This window comes from Rhinopithecus bieti, unplaced genomic scaffold (genome assembly GCF_001698545.2).
Source record: "Rhinopithecus bieti isolate Rb0 unplaced genomic scaffold, ASM169854v2 scaffold_6789, whole genome shotgun sequence".
Lineage (NCBI taxonomy): Eukaryota > Metazoa > Chordata > Mammalia > Primates > Cercopithecidae > Rhinopithecus > Rhinopithecus bieti.
In genome coordinates this window covers 547,098-563,294 of record NW_016805235.1, presented here as the reverse complement: position 1 = coordinate 563,294, position 16,197 = coordinate 547,098, and the positions used below count along the sequence as shown (strand labels likewise).

General features: G+C 37.7%; 1 protein-coding gene across 2 annotated transcripts in view; it reads left to right on the top strand.

Annotated features, from left to right (window-relative positions):
* The window catches only part of TOX (thymocyte selection associated high mobility group box), a 325,561-nt gene extending 321,051 nt beyond the window's left edge, over positions 1 to 4,510 (top strand). The window contains exons 8-9 of one of the 2 annotated variants that reach the window (XM_017871747.1): positions 1,937 to 2,088; positions 2,423 to 4,510. In XM_017871747.1, the coding sequence (XP_017727236.1) occupies positions 1,937 to 2,088; positions 2,423 to 2,459 (189 nt within the window). In that variant the 3' untranslated portion in view covers positions 2,460 to 4,510. The remainder of the gene's footprint in view (positions 1 to 1,936; positions 2,089 to 2,422) is intronic. The other variant, XM_017871748.1, reaches the window with a different exon arrangement.
* The last annotated feature ends 11,687 nt before the right edge of the window (positions 4,511 to 16,197 follow it).

Below are 16,197 nucleotides of genomic sequence, written 5' to 3'. Positions count from 1 at the left end.
TATATATATATATATATACACACACATATACATATATATATATATAAATTTAAATTAGCCAGGCATAGTGGCACACACCTGTAGTTCTAGCTACCTGGGAGGCCAAGGCATAAGGGTTGGGTAAGCCTAGGAGTTTGAGGCTGCAGTGAGCTGTGATCATGCCACTACACTCCATTCTGGGTGACAGAGCAAAACCTGGTCTCTAACAACAACAAAAAGATAGGAAATCGCTGACATTTAAACATTTATATACCCTGAACCTTTCCAACAGTAGCATCAAACAGTCTGCAATAAACTTTACTTACAAAAAACATTATTTATTGAGCCACTATTATGGGCAAGGCCCTGAGAATACCCAGTAAGTATTTGAAACACTCTCTGATCTCAAGATGCTTACAGCAGCCTTGTGATGAGGCTGAATAAAGGAAGCCAAGACAAGACTCCTCTCAAGAGTTTTCTCCTGCCCTTCGCCCAGCATCGAACTAGACACTAGGGAAATATTTTGGAAGATATTTACAGCTTGAGGAACAGGTCACATCTACATAGACAAACTTATTTTCCTTAAGCAAGCTGTGAATTTCTTTTAGTCTGTGTGAGATCAAGTAACCAGTCTGGTTGAATTCTCCATTTTTCAGTGATTTGTCTCCAATCATTCAGAGTTTTGTCTTTGTCCACAGTTTGTGTGGGAATCAGTGGTGATGTTGGCTGGAAGTCTTTATCATTTGAATGGGAAATAAACTTAATATCTAAAACTGAATAATGAGAAATTAGAATATTTGGTAATAGGTGCCTTCGAGTCTTTACACGAGGGACACCCAAACATGAATAAAAGTCTAAGGAGGTATCCCTAGTTAAAAATCAATCCTCCAATCATCCTGCTGAGTTCTTTAAAAGTGAAAATTCAACAATATTATGCCTTCAAAAGCTTTCTCCAAGTAAGTAGAGAATGGTTTGTTTTTTAATCTCTTGATTTCTTAGTGGTTAAAACCATAGATGGAATCTGCTTCAGAGACAACCATAAGATTAATTAAGTTGCCTTTTTGGTCATTTCCAGCAAAGCTTGCTTATGCTGCTCTTGAATTCACCAGAGAATCTAAAAATAAATCTTAGTGTAGAATGCTTTTTGTTTACCAGATATAGCTATATACTTCAGAGATTCTGTCCTTGAATTTTTAATAGCTTCGCTAGGATTAAAAGTCAACACTTCACCATGCCAGTGTATTAGTAGAATCTTCCTGAAGTCTGATTATTGTTTGCCAGTTAATAGACTTTTCAATTAAAAAATATTTGCTCTGTCGTACACTTTTCCCTCCCTGTGTTTTCCAATGGCAAGTTGTTTTGAATCTCTTTTCTCTATATTAGTCCAACAACTGTGAAAAAGGTTTGGTTGAAATTTTTTAGCTGAGGGAGAAATACAAATAAAGAAGAAGCAGATGGTCCCTTTGTGACTGAATGAAGAAAAAGGGGTTTGAGAACAATATGTGAATAGGTGTAGTCTAATAAAACACTCAGCCACCTGCTGCCTGAATCCTTCAAAAAAAGATTCTGTTGCATATTCTGGGGATTAACTATTAATGTATCCTTACGTTTGACAGCAAACATAAACTTTGAGGGGTTTAGGCCCTCTTCTCCCTTTGTTTTGATTGAGTTGGCTCCTTTATATTTGAAATTGTTTCTCAATTCAATGTATGTGCTCAAGGGTATAATTAAAGGTTTTCTGACACATGATTAAATGAAGGAAAGGTAAAAAGAATGGACTTGTGGGCATTTCTTTTCTACCTTTGTTTTAAATTTTCTGGGCTCTTCCGACAGGCTTGCCCTTGCAGAGACAGAAGCAAGAGGCCTAGTGTGTCTGCAAAGAATGAATAAATATTTAGGTACTTTTCTTCTTAAAATGCATTTTGATCCTTATTTACGGACTTGCTTTCCCTTTCAGGGATTTACTCTTCAACCCGACTATCAGACTATTATCAATCCTACATCTACAGCTGCACAAGTTGTCACCCAAGCAATGGAGTATGTGCGTTCGGGGTGCAGAAATCCTCCCCCACAGCCGGTGGACTGGAGTAACGACTACTGCAGTAGTGGGTAAGCGGCTGGTCATCGCCACCTGGTGGTGGACGGCACTCATAGCATGCATATTATCCCTAGTTGATCGTTTTGTTGCTTCCAAAAACATGATCCGGGATAGTTTCACGTTCGTGAAGGTAGAAGACACCAGAAATTGTTAAGCAGTCTTCTAGCTCGTCCAAGAATGAGTGCCTTTAGCTCATTTCTCACTTCAGATGTAGGTTAGCTAATTGCACTTTCCCAGTGAACAACTCAAGCTGGAGCAAATAATTCAAAGCCATCCATCCCCCCATTGTCACCTGTGGCTCAGAACGCCTTGTAACAAGGAATTGTCTTTTTTCTCTTCATACAGGGGCATGCAGAGGGACAAAGCACTGTACCTTACTTGAGAGTCTGAACACCTCTTCTTTCCACTGAGGAATTCAGGGAAGTGTTTTCACCATGGATTGCTTTGTACAGTCAAGGCAGTTCTCCATTTTATTAGAAAATACAAGTTGCTAAGCACTTAGGACCATTTGAGCTTGTGGGTCACCCACTCTGGAAGAAATAGTCATGCTTCTTTATTATTTTTTTAATCCTTTATGGACATTGTTTTTCTTCTTCCCTGAAGGAAATTTGGACCATTCAGATTTTATGTTGGTTTTTTGCTGTGAAGTGCTGCGCTCTAGTAACTGCCTTAGCAACTGTAGATGTCTCGGATAAAAGTCCTGGATTTTCCATTGGTTTTCATAATGGGTGTTTATATGAAACTACTAAAGACTTTTTAAATGGCTTGATGTAGCAGTCATAGCAAGTTTGTAAATAGCATCTATGTTACACTCTCCTAGAGTATAAAATGTGAATGTTTTTGTAGCTAAATTGTAATTGAAACTGGCTCATTCCAGTTTATTGATTTCACAGTAGGGGTTAAATTGGCAAACATTCATATTTTACTTCATTTTAAAACAACTGACTAATAGTTCTATATTTTCAAAATATTTGAAAATAAAAGTATTCCCAAGTGATTTTAATTTAAAACAAATTGGCTTTGTCTCATTGATCAGACAAAAAGAAACTAGTATTAAGGGAAGCGCAAACACATTTATTTTGTACCGCAGAAAAATTGCTTTTTTGTATCACTGTTTGTGTAATGGTTAGTAAATGTCATTTAAGTCCTTTTATGTATAAAACTGCCAAATGCTTACCTGGTATTTTATTAGATGCAGAAACAGATTGGAAACAGCTAAATTATAACCTTTACATATGGCTCTGTCTTACTGTTTCTTCATACTGTGTCTGTATTTAATCTTTTTTTATGGAACCTGTTGCGCCTATTTATGAAATAATAAATATAGGTGTTTGTAAGTAAATTTGTTAGTATTTGAAAGAGATTTCTTTGATGTTTTCACTTTTGCTGGCAAAAAAAAAAAAATTCACGCTTGGTGTGAATACTTTATTATTTAGTTTTTACAGTAACATGAATAAAGCCAAACCTGCTTTTCATTTAGCAGCAAATTAAAGTAACCAGTCCTTATTTCTGCATTTCTTTGGTTGATGCAAACAAAAAACTATTATATTTAAGAACTTTATTTCCTCATACAGTATAACGGAATTGCCCTCCAAGTCACACAAGCTCCAAGACTAAACAAACAGACAGGTCCTCTATCTTAAAAGGGTTACTTCTTGGTTCTCAGCTGGTTCTAGTCAATTCTGAACCACCCCACCTCTCCCCGCAAAAAAGTAAAAGTCAAACCAAACTTCCTCAAGCTGCATGCTTTTCACAAAATCCAGAAAGCATTTAAGAATTGAACTAGGGGCTGGAAGAAGTGAAAGGGAAGCATTTAAAAATGAAAGGTGAGTAACCAGACAGCAAAAGAAAAGGGAAAGCCATCCAAATTTGAAAGCTGTTGATAGAAATGAGATGCTTGCTGTCTTTTGTGCCTCTACAAGCTACTACTCTTTCCAGAATTCCTGGGTCTTCCAAGAGAATACTTAAGGTACCAGAGATTTGCTAGGGAACCAAAAGTGCTTGAGAATCTGCCTGAGGGCTTGCATAGCTTTCACATTGAAAAAAAAAGCTAGCAGATTACTCCTTTTTAGGGGATCATATCAAGAAAATCTGGTTGGAAATCAAGAGAATGGCTGATGTCTCTTTCTTGGAATATGTGAAATAAATTTAGCAATTTAACTAAATACAAATATATGCATTATGTAATCCACTCAGAATTAAACAGACAAAAGGTATGCTTGCTTTGGAATGATTTTAGGCATTGTACAACCTTGAATCACTTGAGCATGTAATAACTAATAAATAATGCAGATCCATGTGATTATTAAAATGACTGTAGCTGAGAGCTCTAATTTTCCTGTCTTGAAACTGTATAAGAACTCATGTGATTAAGTTCACAGTTTATTGTTTGTCTGTTTAGTATTTTAGAAATATACCAGCACTACTAATTAACTAATGTCTTTTATTTATTATATTATGATAAAGTAAAAATTTCACTTGCATTAAGTCTAAACTGAGAAGGTAATTACTGGGAGGAGAATGAGCAGCTTTGACATTGACAGGCGGTTTGTGCAGGAAAGCACAGTGCCGTGTTGTTTACAGCTTTTCTAGAGCAGCTGTGCGACCAGGGTAGAGAGTGTTGAAATTCAATACCAAATACAGTAAAAGCAAATGTAAATAAAAGAAAACACATCATCAATAAAACACTTATTATGCATGATCGTATTCTATCTGGTGATCCATCAGTCTCTAAAGAGCAAGTCTAGTCAGATGAGAAATCCCAAATAAATTTTATGGTGGAAGTGATCGGGCAGAGTGGGGGTTAATGGCTGCCATGGCCACAAACGTTCTTTCCTGAAACTCTGAGAATGCCCTCTCACCAACCTGAGGCTCTAGTACAGTGAGCTATTGCCTAGGAAATCCCCATCTTTCAGAAAGCCAGACTCCACTCTGGGCACAGTAGCCCAGGCCCTGGCTTGGAGCTTGTAACTGAGAGGAACAGTGGGAGTGCACATCAAGTTCTCTGCTGAAGCATTCCTAAGATTTCCAGGACCACCAATAAAGTCATTCTGAGAGATAACAGCAATACTGTGGGACAACAGATTTCTTCACCAACACACCAAAATCAAAATTATAGCTGATTAGAAAAAGAAAAAATTGCGAGAGTGTGTAGGAGTGGGTTGAGGTGTGTCTCTAACATAATCGAGAAATGATTAAGAAATAAGAATCCAAAATCCTGATTCCCATTCAAATGTGACCGAGTTGACAAGGCAAAATGAGTCAAATAATGACTTCCAGTTAGTCAAATTAGTGAACATAGCCAAGGATGAAGTTGGTGTCTGTGATTACTTTTATTATTTGTGTTAAAGGCAAAGAGACCTATCTGCATGGGCCACAAGCAGTCCATAGGAAACCATGACCACCAAAGCAGTGCAGTCAACCCTGGAACAATGCAGGGGTTGGGGCACCAACTCCTCCCCACACCCACGCAGTCGAAAATGCCCATGCAACTTTTGATGCCCCCAAAACTTTAGCTACTAATAGCCTGTTGTTGAAGAGAAGCCTTACTGATAACATGATCAGTTAAGTGACACATATTTTGTATGTTTTAAGTATTATATACTGTATTCTTAAAGTAAGCTGGAGAAAAGAAAATGTTATTAAGTAAATCATAAAGAAGAGAAATAAATGTTATTGACCAGTGTCAATAGTGGAAGTAGATTATCCTAAAGTTCTTCATCCTCTTCTTCATATTGCATAGGCTGAGGAGGAGGACAAAGAACAGGGGGTTAGTCTCGCTGTCTCAGATGTGGCAGAGACGAAAGAAAATTTGCACATCAGTGGACTCACTTGCTTCAAAACCTTGTTAATCAAGGGTCAACTGTATCTTCTGGCTCAGATTCATTGCTGAGATATTTCTTAAACTTATGAATGCATGACTTAAAATTAGCACATCAACAACCAATCCCTTTTCTATAGATCTCTTGTCCTTTGCAAAAGAGTTGTCCCACTCATTGGAAAAGTGATTAGATTGAACCATATGAAATTGCTAATATTTAGCCTGTTTTATCTACGAAATGGTAATTTCATATGGTTCAACCAAAAGGTGTGGGAATTAGAGACAATGGGGTTTTGACTATAACTTGATATGTAATTTCAAATGGAATTAGAAGTACTTTACAAAGTCCTAGGAGAAAATGCTCAAAGGAATAATCAATTATGTTTGTTTACAAGGTACCCCACTTAGAATGAGTCCTAGACAGGTATGTTATATTAAACAAGGAATATTTTAAATTACTAGTAAATTCCAATAGCCATTCATGTTTCTTTGTTTTGATAAAAAATTTCATGTGAACATTTGTTGTAAATAGGTTATCTGCTGGAACAGAAAGTTCTGGTTAAACATAGATGTCCTCATGTTTATTTGTTAAATAGAGATTTGGCCTGCATTTTCTTATTCCATTCATAAGCGTCATTTTCTTTTCTTTTTTTTTTTTTTTTTTTTTTTTTTTTTTTTTTTTTTGGAGACAGGGCCTCACTGTGTCACCCAGCCTGCAGTACAGCGGCACAATCTTGGCTCACCACAACCTCCACCTCCTGGGCTCAACCAATCCTCCCACCTCAGCCTCCCAAGTAGCTGGGACCACAGGTGCATGCCAACACTCCTGGCTAATTTTTTTCTATATTTTGCAGTGACAGGGTTTTGCCATGTTGCCCAGGCTAGTCTCAAACTCCTGGGCTCAAGCGATCCGCCTGCCTCAGCCTCCCAGAAGTGCTGGGATTACAGGCATGAGCCACCGTGCCCAGTCATAATTGTTATTTTCAAGAAAGGATAGAAACAGAAAATTCATCTCTTTTGCTGATGATTAAATATTAAAATAGTGGCAAGGCAAGGTGAAAAATTTGTATCATGAGTTTAACCTCTGAATCTAAGTCACCCTTCCACTTAATGGTTAAAGTCATGTGAGTCACCCCATGGTACAAATCTCTTGGTCTGCCTGAAATTCAACAATTTCCTTATCTCCAAAACAACTTTGAATGTCATAGCACATAGTAGGTACACAAAAAATGCAATGATACAAAGAAAAATCAATAAAACATCACCAATTATCCTCAACAGGAATTGTATGGTGTGTTCTTGATGATTTAAAGGCTCTTTAAATATAGATGGGAATTGGATATTACAGGCAAGCATTAAGAGTGAAGATGCAAATGTTTCATTAAAAACCTAGGGTTACAAAAGATGGAAATAATTTCAAAATGAGTTATGCCATATTTTTTTTGGCCTACATAATTGAACAAGAGTTTTTCTATTTGTGACAAAAGTAAAAGATCTAATACACACTAGTCTCACCAAGAAAATAAGAAGGGAGAAAAGAGGTGCTAGACATCTAGGGTGTCAAACACAAGAGAGAACATTCAGGAGACAAGTTTCATGGATTCTAAATTAAACTATTGATGAACAGGATACTGAATTTTCTTTTCTAATTACCAAGTGTTAGTATGACTTGGTGAAGCAAGGAAAAGACTGTATTTCCTGGTTCTATTTTTTAGGATTTTCAAAGGCAATTTCTCTACTTTTATTTGGAACCATTTCCCAGTGTGGAAAACCTTTTCTAACAAAAAAAAAAAAAGGCTCCAAATCTATACACAAGACCATTGCTTGGAGAAAGGGGATGGGGAGCCCCCCTAACCTCACCAACCACGGAGGAGGAAGGCTGGGAGCCGCAGGAGGAAGAGGTAACTTCAAACCCAAGTTAGACACACTTGGCAACCTACATGTACACAGAGAGATTAGACTTTGTCTTCTCATTTCATACTTAGCCAAACATCTTGTCATTTGTATCTAACACCAGCCTGCAATGTAGTAGATGAGAAGAAGTGAAGATGAAGTTCTTGTTCACGGATGGGAGATAACTGAGAACAATGACCTGTTATATTTCAGCACGGTCAGAGTTGCGCCTAATTAATGAAGCCCACCAGCAGGAATCATTTCACATTTTATTAACAGCTTGCTAGCAAAGACATTTGAAAGTGAAATTTTATTCACACTGACATGAGGCCAGAAGAAAAGAACAGTGACTAGAAAATAAAATGGAAAGACTTACGATACTACAGAGAAAACAAAAAATACCATTCTGAAGAAAGAGTATGAACCAAACTACAGTATTTTAAAGTCTGGAGCGTCCCTGTTTGACAATTGTATGTTTACAATAAGCCCAAACATAATTGCTCTGATGGGCTGTCAGGGAAAAGATTAATTTGGCAAAGATTAGTATTGACTTGCTGTTTATTAAGGCTTTTAAACAGCTGTATCTGGCAGCATTCCTGTAAGTGGCTGTCATAGCTGAAAATCAGCCTCACACCCTGGTGCTCGCCAGCTGTTCCTAAACAATCTTCTACCACTCTGAATGTCTTTCTCTAGGCCAAACAGCAAAAGCAAACTATTGCCAAATGAGCTTTTTTCTCCTCCTGTCACTTATTTCTGTTGGGGGTAGGGAGCTTCTAAATGCTGAAATGTCAGCTCAGGGCTGATGGCTTAGCTGATAAGAGGTGCCGGAAGCCAGTAGGTGGTTTTGGGTGCTAGATGAATATATTCCCCACATAGAGAGCGGTAGCGGTAGCACTGTTAGTCACCTCACACAGACAAAAAAAAAAAAAAAACCACAGCTTGCAACTGTTGTAGGCAAAATGTTTTAAAGACAGTTAGAAAGTGATGATCAAAGGTTTAAAGCCATTAGAATTCCAAAGTTAATGTTTTGTTTCTTCAGGCCAGGCACATGCCATATCTGCCATATAACTGGGAAAAGACCCCACAGTGGGATGCTGAGAAGTTCAGTAGTGGCCATTCATCTTTAGCATTGGAACTGGGATTTCTCCCAAGAACTCCAAAAGAGGACAAGCCACTTACTTGGTAAAGCATGCACCTTGCTTTTTGGTTGAGTGGAAACCTGTAGAATAAAACAGATTTGGATGTTTTGAAGTCTGTTAAAGACAAGGCAGTTGAGTTTTGTGCTGGAATAAGACCTGGTAGTTTCAAATCCAAGTATAGTCAGAAAAGCAATGGAAAGAATAACATTCCAATGGGATTAAACATCAGACTACAAAGGGCCCAGTGTCGTGGTGAAAGTCACATTAGCCTTTCCAATATGACTGCTTTTGGGGGGATTAATCTCAGCCATTTTGCATTGCATCAGGCAGGACTAAGTTGTCAGAGCAGGTGCAAAAGGACATTATCATCTCTTAACCCTTTCTTTGCTGGCACTTTCCACTACACTTTGAGGTATGGAGTTGGGGGAAGGAGGGAGGTGGCTTAGAAGCTAAGCCATCTACAAGGACATTTCAAGCAGGTGTTTACCAATGTTTAACTTCTAAATAACTTCATTGTGAAGTCTCTGCTGTTGATGCACTCTGATGCTTGATATTTGAATCAGGATCAAATCCAGCCAGATTCCAAGGTACAGACAAATGAGTCATCCACTCATCCCTGAATATGTCACTTTCTGCCATCAGCACCCTAAAGCTGTCTCTCTGGTCCTTTCCACATATTACAATGGGGGGTGGTAGTGGAATGAGAAATAACACTAATTCAGCACTTACAATCAGAGAAATGAAGTGACTATAGACATTGAGAACACAAGAAAGGTGTGTGTTTGCCTCAGCCCCACTGAGCGTGGCTCTGAAGCCCAGGCTGTGGACAAAGAAAAATCAAGAGGACAGAATTTACTAAAAATTAATCTATGACCATAAGTCATTGAGTGTTCTAAGTTCTAAAATAGCTCTGGGCTTATGGGCACTGTGGTCATTTTCTAGGGCGAGAACTCTCTCTGCAGAGACCTGCTCACACTGAGAAATTAGGCCAAGTGCCAGATTGTGCAGAAATACACCCTCTTACTTGCTCCAAAAGTACCTCAGACTTTACAGCAAAGCAAGAGTTCTATCGTGGGATTTAAAGCACATTGTTGCTAATCAAATTAAAAGACTACACCTTCAACCTTTAATCCCAAAAAACTTAATATGCTTTAATTAGAATCAAAGAAAGGCCAGGGTAGGGGCAGGGGAAAAAAATCACTTACATGTATTCCCATCATGCTTTGTAGGACAGCATGTGGCAAACTTACTCTTCATAGCTCTTTTATAAGCTTGGTTGACTCCCATTGGCCTGTAATTGTTTGATTATTCAGATGAGTTAATTAAGTGTGGGAGATAAAGGGGTATACCAATTCCAAGACTGAATCTGATACAGTCAATGAATTAAGCAAGGGGTCCTCAACAAACTGTTGGGACCCCACTATGATTACCCAAAAGCCAATGAAGTTATCCCCATTGCTTGTGGTCCATGGGTAAAGTCCCTTCAGAAACCTAGCGTCTTGGTATAATGCACAGACGTGTAGAAATTGTCCTGTATAAAAGCAATCCGTACTTTTATCATACTAGATTTGCCTTTGCAAGGACTATCCGGTTTCTCCAGCCTGAAGAAAATCCTCAGAATTCATCTCTCTACAAATTTGCAACAAATTCTAGGGTATTTCCTGTTTTGCTTTGTTTTTGTTTTTTATCAAGGTAGACCCACAGAAACCTAAATCTGGTCTTAGCAAGAGTTTCATACAAGAACAAAAGAAAGAATAATGTGTCTAAATGAAACTGCAATTTCCGGGTACTATTACAAAATACCCATACCTACAAAGCCATTCTAGCTGTTGAGTTGGGTCATTTTTAACATCTGGTTTCATGATGTGGTTTCAGGAGACCAACATAACAGAAGTGACAGTCCTTTATAGTACTAAATCTCTGGGAGTTTAGGTCCCCTCTCTTTTCTCTCTCTCCTCCTTTCTTTCCCTACTTCCAGGAGAATCTGTTACTTTATACAACCTATTGGTTTACTGATATGATTCTGGTCTTGTGTTTTCAGAGCATTTACCTTCGACTTCTGGACAGCTGGAAAAGCCAGATTGCCTGCAGCCAGAGCAGGTTAGCCTGCAGCTTCACTTTGCTGATCACTTTGTTAATTCCCAGAGAGATAGAAAGAGACCCCATTTTTATCTCCTACCCTTCTCCTTTCTAATGTAGAGTGATCAGAAGTCTCTAAGGACTTTTCTTTATGACTTCCCATTTCACACTACAGATGGTTTAGATAAAATCTATTAATTTTATTTATTCAAACAGCTTCATTTCACCAAAATGAGCCTATTTTTAGCATTTTGCCTTAAGGTTTGTTTTCACATTTTTGAAGATGTAAAAGAGTTTTGCTGGCGTCTCAGGTTTTAATCATCATCGTTCCTGCCACCCAGAAAGCTTTTGGACTACCGTGGAGCTGATGAGTCTTTTTAGAGGAAATTTGCTTTTTAAAAAATGTCATTAGAATTGCTTTACAAATTTGGTTTATGTATATTTTCATACAACCTTTGAGTGTTTGCATTTTCTCATGAGGTTAGTTTTGATCACTTCAATTTCAGAATAAGTCCTATAATATGCTCTGTCAAACATAAATGACTGGTCAGCCTCTTTATCTTGGTTTTATCCTTAAGTCATTATCTTTGCAGAATTATTTCCATTTGGACAACATACATACTGGAAAAAAAAAAAAAAAAAAAAAAAACCCTCTTCAGAGACTCCATGTTCAAAGAAAGAAACTACAAATAAACAAGTCAAAACTTTATCCTCTTTTGGTTGTTGTACAGAGTCAATGTAAACTGTTTGCTAGATGTTACCTGTGTTAACATAAGAAGAAAAGAAATCTGCTAAGTTACTTAAAATTAAAATGGCAGGTGGAAATATATCATAATAGTCAAGTGACCCAAACAAGAACTATAGAGTGGTGTGAAAATTTGACTAATTTCTGAAAACAGATGGTGAAACCATCCAACTTTGATTTGAACTCCAGTGTTCCCCCACCCTTCCTTATCTCTATGGGAATATTTCTTACTGCTTTCCCCAGAGATTTCACATTGCCTATTCCTGTGGGCTCAATGATGAGGGAGAGGAAAAGATTCACACCCTAATTATTTTCTCTTCAGTTATTCAGTAGCCCTTGAGATCTCCCATTCCTTCACAGATTTTAAAGGCACTAGATATTGATGTTATATATTATAGAATCAACCTAGAGCATGTCAGCATCAAAGCCTGACTTTTCTAATGACTAGATTTCCAATTAGCTCTTTAATTGTTTCTTTAACTTATTCAGATATAGGCATAACGGTCCATCCCCAGTGGAATGGACACAAACTCACTTTCACAGGCTGCCTACAGTGTAGCAAACATGCATGAATCTGAAAGTGGCATAGAAGAATCATAAACTATGCTATATTTCTCAAACTTCAGTGTTTTAAAAGTAGATTTCCAGGCTCCTTTCCCAGATAGCCTGATGTAGTTAGTCTATAGGTAAAACCTAGCATCTGCATTTTTAGAGCTACTCCAAAAGATTTTGATGTCGGTGTCCATAGAATAATTAATAAATGGATGGCAAGTGGATCTTGCCATCAACTTTAAGTCTCCAAGACTCTTTGTTGTCAATGCCCAGGTTTAATACCAACTTGAGGATTTGGCTTCTGATCATGAAAACACACCCAGCTAATGAAGACCTAGGTTATCTGATTAAAGCTATTCAACAGTTTGATTGACTTGCAAACTAAGGTCTCTAGAGGCAGATAGGTCAGAATCAGTTAGGTCTCTACAATGCTATCTTTCTCATCACCCTAACTGTGTAGACAATCATTGTCATCCTTGTTGCCTCATATAGTATTCTAGGACAGAAGAAGGAGGAAGAGCAAAGAGGAAAAAATGAAAAGGAGCAATGCCTATCAAGATCCACAAACTTTCCCAGAAATCCCCAACAAACTTCTACGTATGTCTAATTGACCACAAATATTTCACATGGTCATCCGTAGCTGCTCATGGCCCTTTGAATAAAACCAAGGATCTATTGACAGCGACTGGGAGAACAGATATTTGCAATAATATTAGCAGTGTCTACCACACCAACTTCCAGTCATTCAACTAAGGTCTTTTCTACCTTACCACCACTGACTTTGCTTTTGAAAATTATCTGCAACAATCCCTAATTGCCAATTTCATATGAGTTGTATTCTGTGTTATCCTCCTAGATTTCTCTGCTACTTTGGACCACACTGAAACCCTCCCAAAACCTCTCTCTGAAATCTTACCTCTTCTAAATATTAAAACCCATAGTTCCACTGACCACAGACAGACAGCTCTTATTCTGTGCCTAATAAACAATTGACATTAAAAGAGTTGCCTAAACCAAATTTATAACCTTCCAGTAAAGACTTGTTCCTCTTCCCAAACTCCCTTTCTTGGAGAATGGCATGCTGACCTACTTAGCCTTCCAAGTTAGGATTCTTCATATCCTCCACCCTTCGCTCCTTTCATCCCACACACAGATAGGACCATTGTGTTTAATTATGCTAAATCCTCATTACTCACCAAATTTTCTGAATTACTTTTCATCCAACTCTCCCAAACAAGATTAGTTTCATTTCTCTACCTTCTCCCCTGGAACATCACAACAGTGACGTAAGTTGTCAGAGTTTACAGACAAATGTTAGTCTTTTCTTAAAAACTCAGATTAAATATAATAATGCCTTCATTTTTAAAACTCTTGTGGCTCCTCCATTGCTTATGGATTAAAATTCAAACAGCTGAGCCTGGTGTATCTGGCACCAATTTACCTTACTTGCTACTGCTTCTCAATTTTCCTTCCAAGATTCTGAAATTTGGCAACCCAGTTCCTTGCCAATTCCAAACACATTAGACTATTAGGCTCCACACCTTGTGATTATTATTTCCGCTGCTTCTTTTGAAGACTTCTCATCTTCTCACTAAATTTAACATTCATTTTTCAATATGTCCACAGTACTCCATTTCACACTCAGAGGAAAAATTTTTAAAGTATTATAAGTATTTGCTTATGTGTTTATTTCCATGACTAGATTAAGAAGTATTTAGATCCCACTCAACTTTGTGATTCTGCCGCACTTATAAGAACAGTGCCAGATAAACATGTGTGTAATACCTGTTGAATGAGTAAATCGTGCATTTTATTTTTCCAGACAGAATCTCACAAGCAGAAGATTGACCCCTAGACCAAGAGATATAGAAACTCATCATCCTATGGATTACTTTCCCAAAAGTAATGAAGAGACCAAGTTTCTTTTACAATCCCAACTGCTTTCTAAAGTGAATGGCCTTATTAAAAGAAAGTTTTCTTTTGTTTGGTTTGATGTGGTTTGGTTTTGCGCTGCAGTATATCCTAATTGAATCGCATATACAAAGATGAACCAGGAACTGAGCTTAGGCTGAGGGCTAGAAAGAGCTGAATTCCTTGGGAGGGAAGGAGGGAGGGAGGAAGGAAGGGAGGGAGGAAGGCAGGCAGGGAGGGAGGCAGGCAGGCAGGAAGGAAGGAAGGAAGGAAGGAAGGAAGGAAGGAAGGAAAGGGAGGGAGGGGTACCTGCTTGGCTTTTAGGTGGCTTTTAGGTATATCCCCTCAGGATAAGATCACACAGGTTTCAAGGAAAAACAAAAAGGAGTTCATTGCAGCATTAAGCACAGGTACACTGGTCTTCATTTTATTAGGTATTTTTGTCTGTATAATTTAAATACTTCAAAATTTGATTTTTTTCTCTATTTTATTCCCAAATACCGGATACTTAAAGACATTTAAGTTCAGGAATATTATGTGTGAAATAGTTTGAATTTTGAGATGAAGCACATTGTTGTCCTTCAATCCCTACCTACACTTCTGTTCTCCCAATTTCATGAAGTTCTCTACACACAAAAATTTATAAATGTAACTTTTCTCTTTTCTTAGTTTTTACTTGAGGTTTATGGGGTACATGTGCAGATTTGATACATGAGTAAATTGCACGTCACCGGGATTTGGTGATTTTATCACCTAGGTAGTGAGCATAGTACCCAATAGGTAGTTTTCTGACCCTCAACCTCCTCCTGCCCCCCTCCCACTCAAGTAGGCCCCAGTGTCCATTGTTCCGAACTTTGTGCCCATGTGTACTCAATGCTTAGCTCCCACTTACAAGTGAGAACATGCAGTATCTGGGTTTCTTTCTTTCTTAAAATTATTTCAATAGTTTAGGGGCACAAGTGATTTTTGGTTACTATATAAAACTTATTAAAAGAAAGTTTTGGATGAATTATATAGTGATGAAGTTTGAAATTTTAGTGCACCTGTCACCAGATTACAGTACATTGTACCCAATATGTACTTTTTTTTTAAATCCCTCACTCCCTTTCCAGCCTTCACACTTCTCAGTCTCCAGTGTTCATTATACCACTCTGTATGCCTTTGTGTACCCATAGCTTAGCTCCCACTAAGTGAGAACACACAGGATTTGGGTTTTCATTCTTGAGTTACTTCACTTGGAATAAAGGCCCCCAGTTCCATCCAAATTGTTGCAAAAGATATTACTTTATATTTTTCGGTGCTAAGTAGTATTCCCATGGTGTGTATATTCCCCATTTTCTTTGTTCACTCATCGGTTGGTGGGCACTTAGTTTGGTTCCACATCTTTGGTATTGTAAATTGTGCTGCAATAAACATACACATGCAGGTGCCTTTTTAATATAATGACTTCTTTTCCTTTGGATAGATTCTCAGTAGTGGATAGAATTATAGATTTGATTTTAGTTCTTTCAGAAATCTCTATACTATTTTCCATAGAGGTTGTACTAATTTACATTCCCACCAGCAGTATATAGGCGTTTGCTTTTTTAAACCACATCCATGCTAACATCTATTGTTTTCGACTTTTAATAATGGCCATTCTGGCTGGGGTAAGGTGGTATCTCATTGTGATTTTAATTTGCATTTCCCCGATGATTAGTGATGTTGAACTTTTTTTTCATGTTTTTCGGCCATTTGTATATCTTCTTTTGAGAAATGTCTATTCATGTCATTTGCCCACTTCTTAGTGGGATTATTTGTTTTTATTTCTTGCTGATTTGTTTGAGTTCCTTGTAGATTCTGGATATTAGTCTTTGGTCAGATGCATAGTTTGCAAATATTTTCTCCTCTCAGTGGGTTATATGTTTACTCTGAGGATTATTTCTTTTGCTGAGTAGAAGCTTTTCAGTTCAATGAGGTCCCATTTATTTATTTTGTTTTG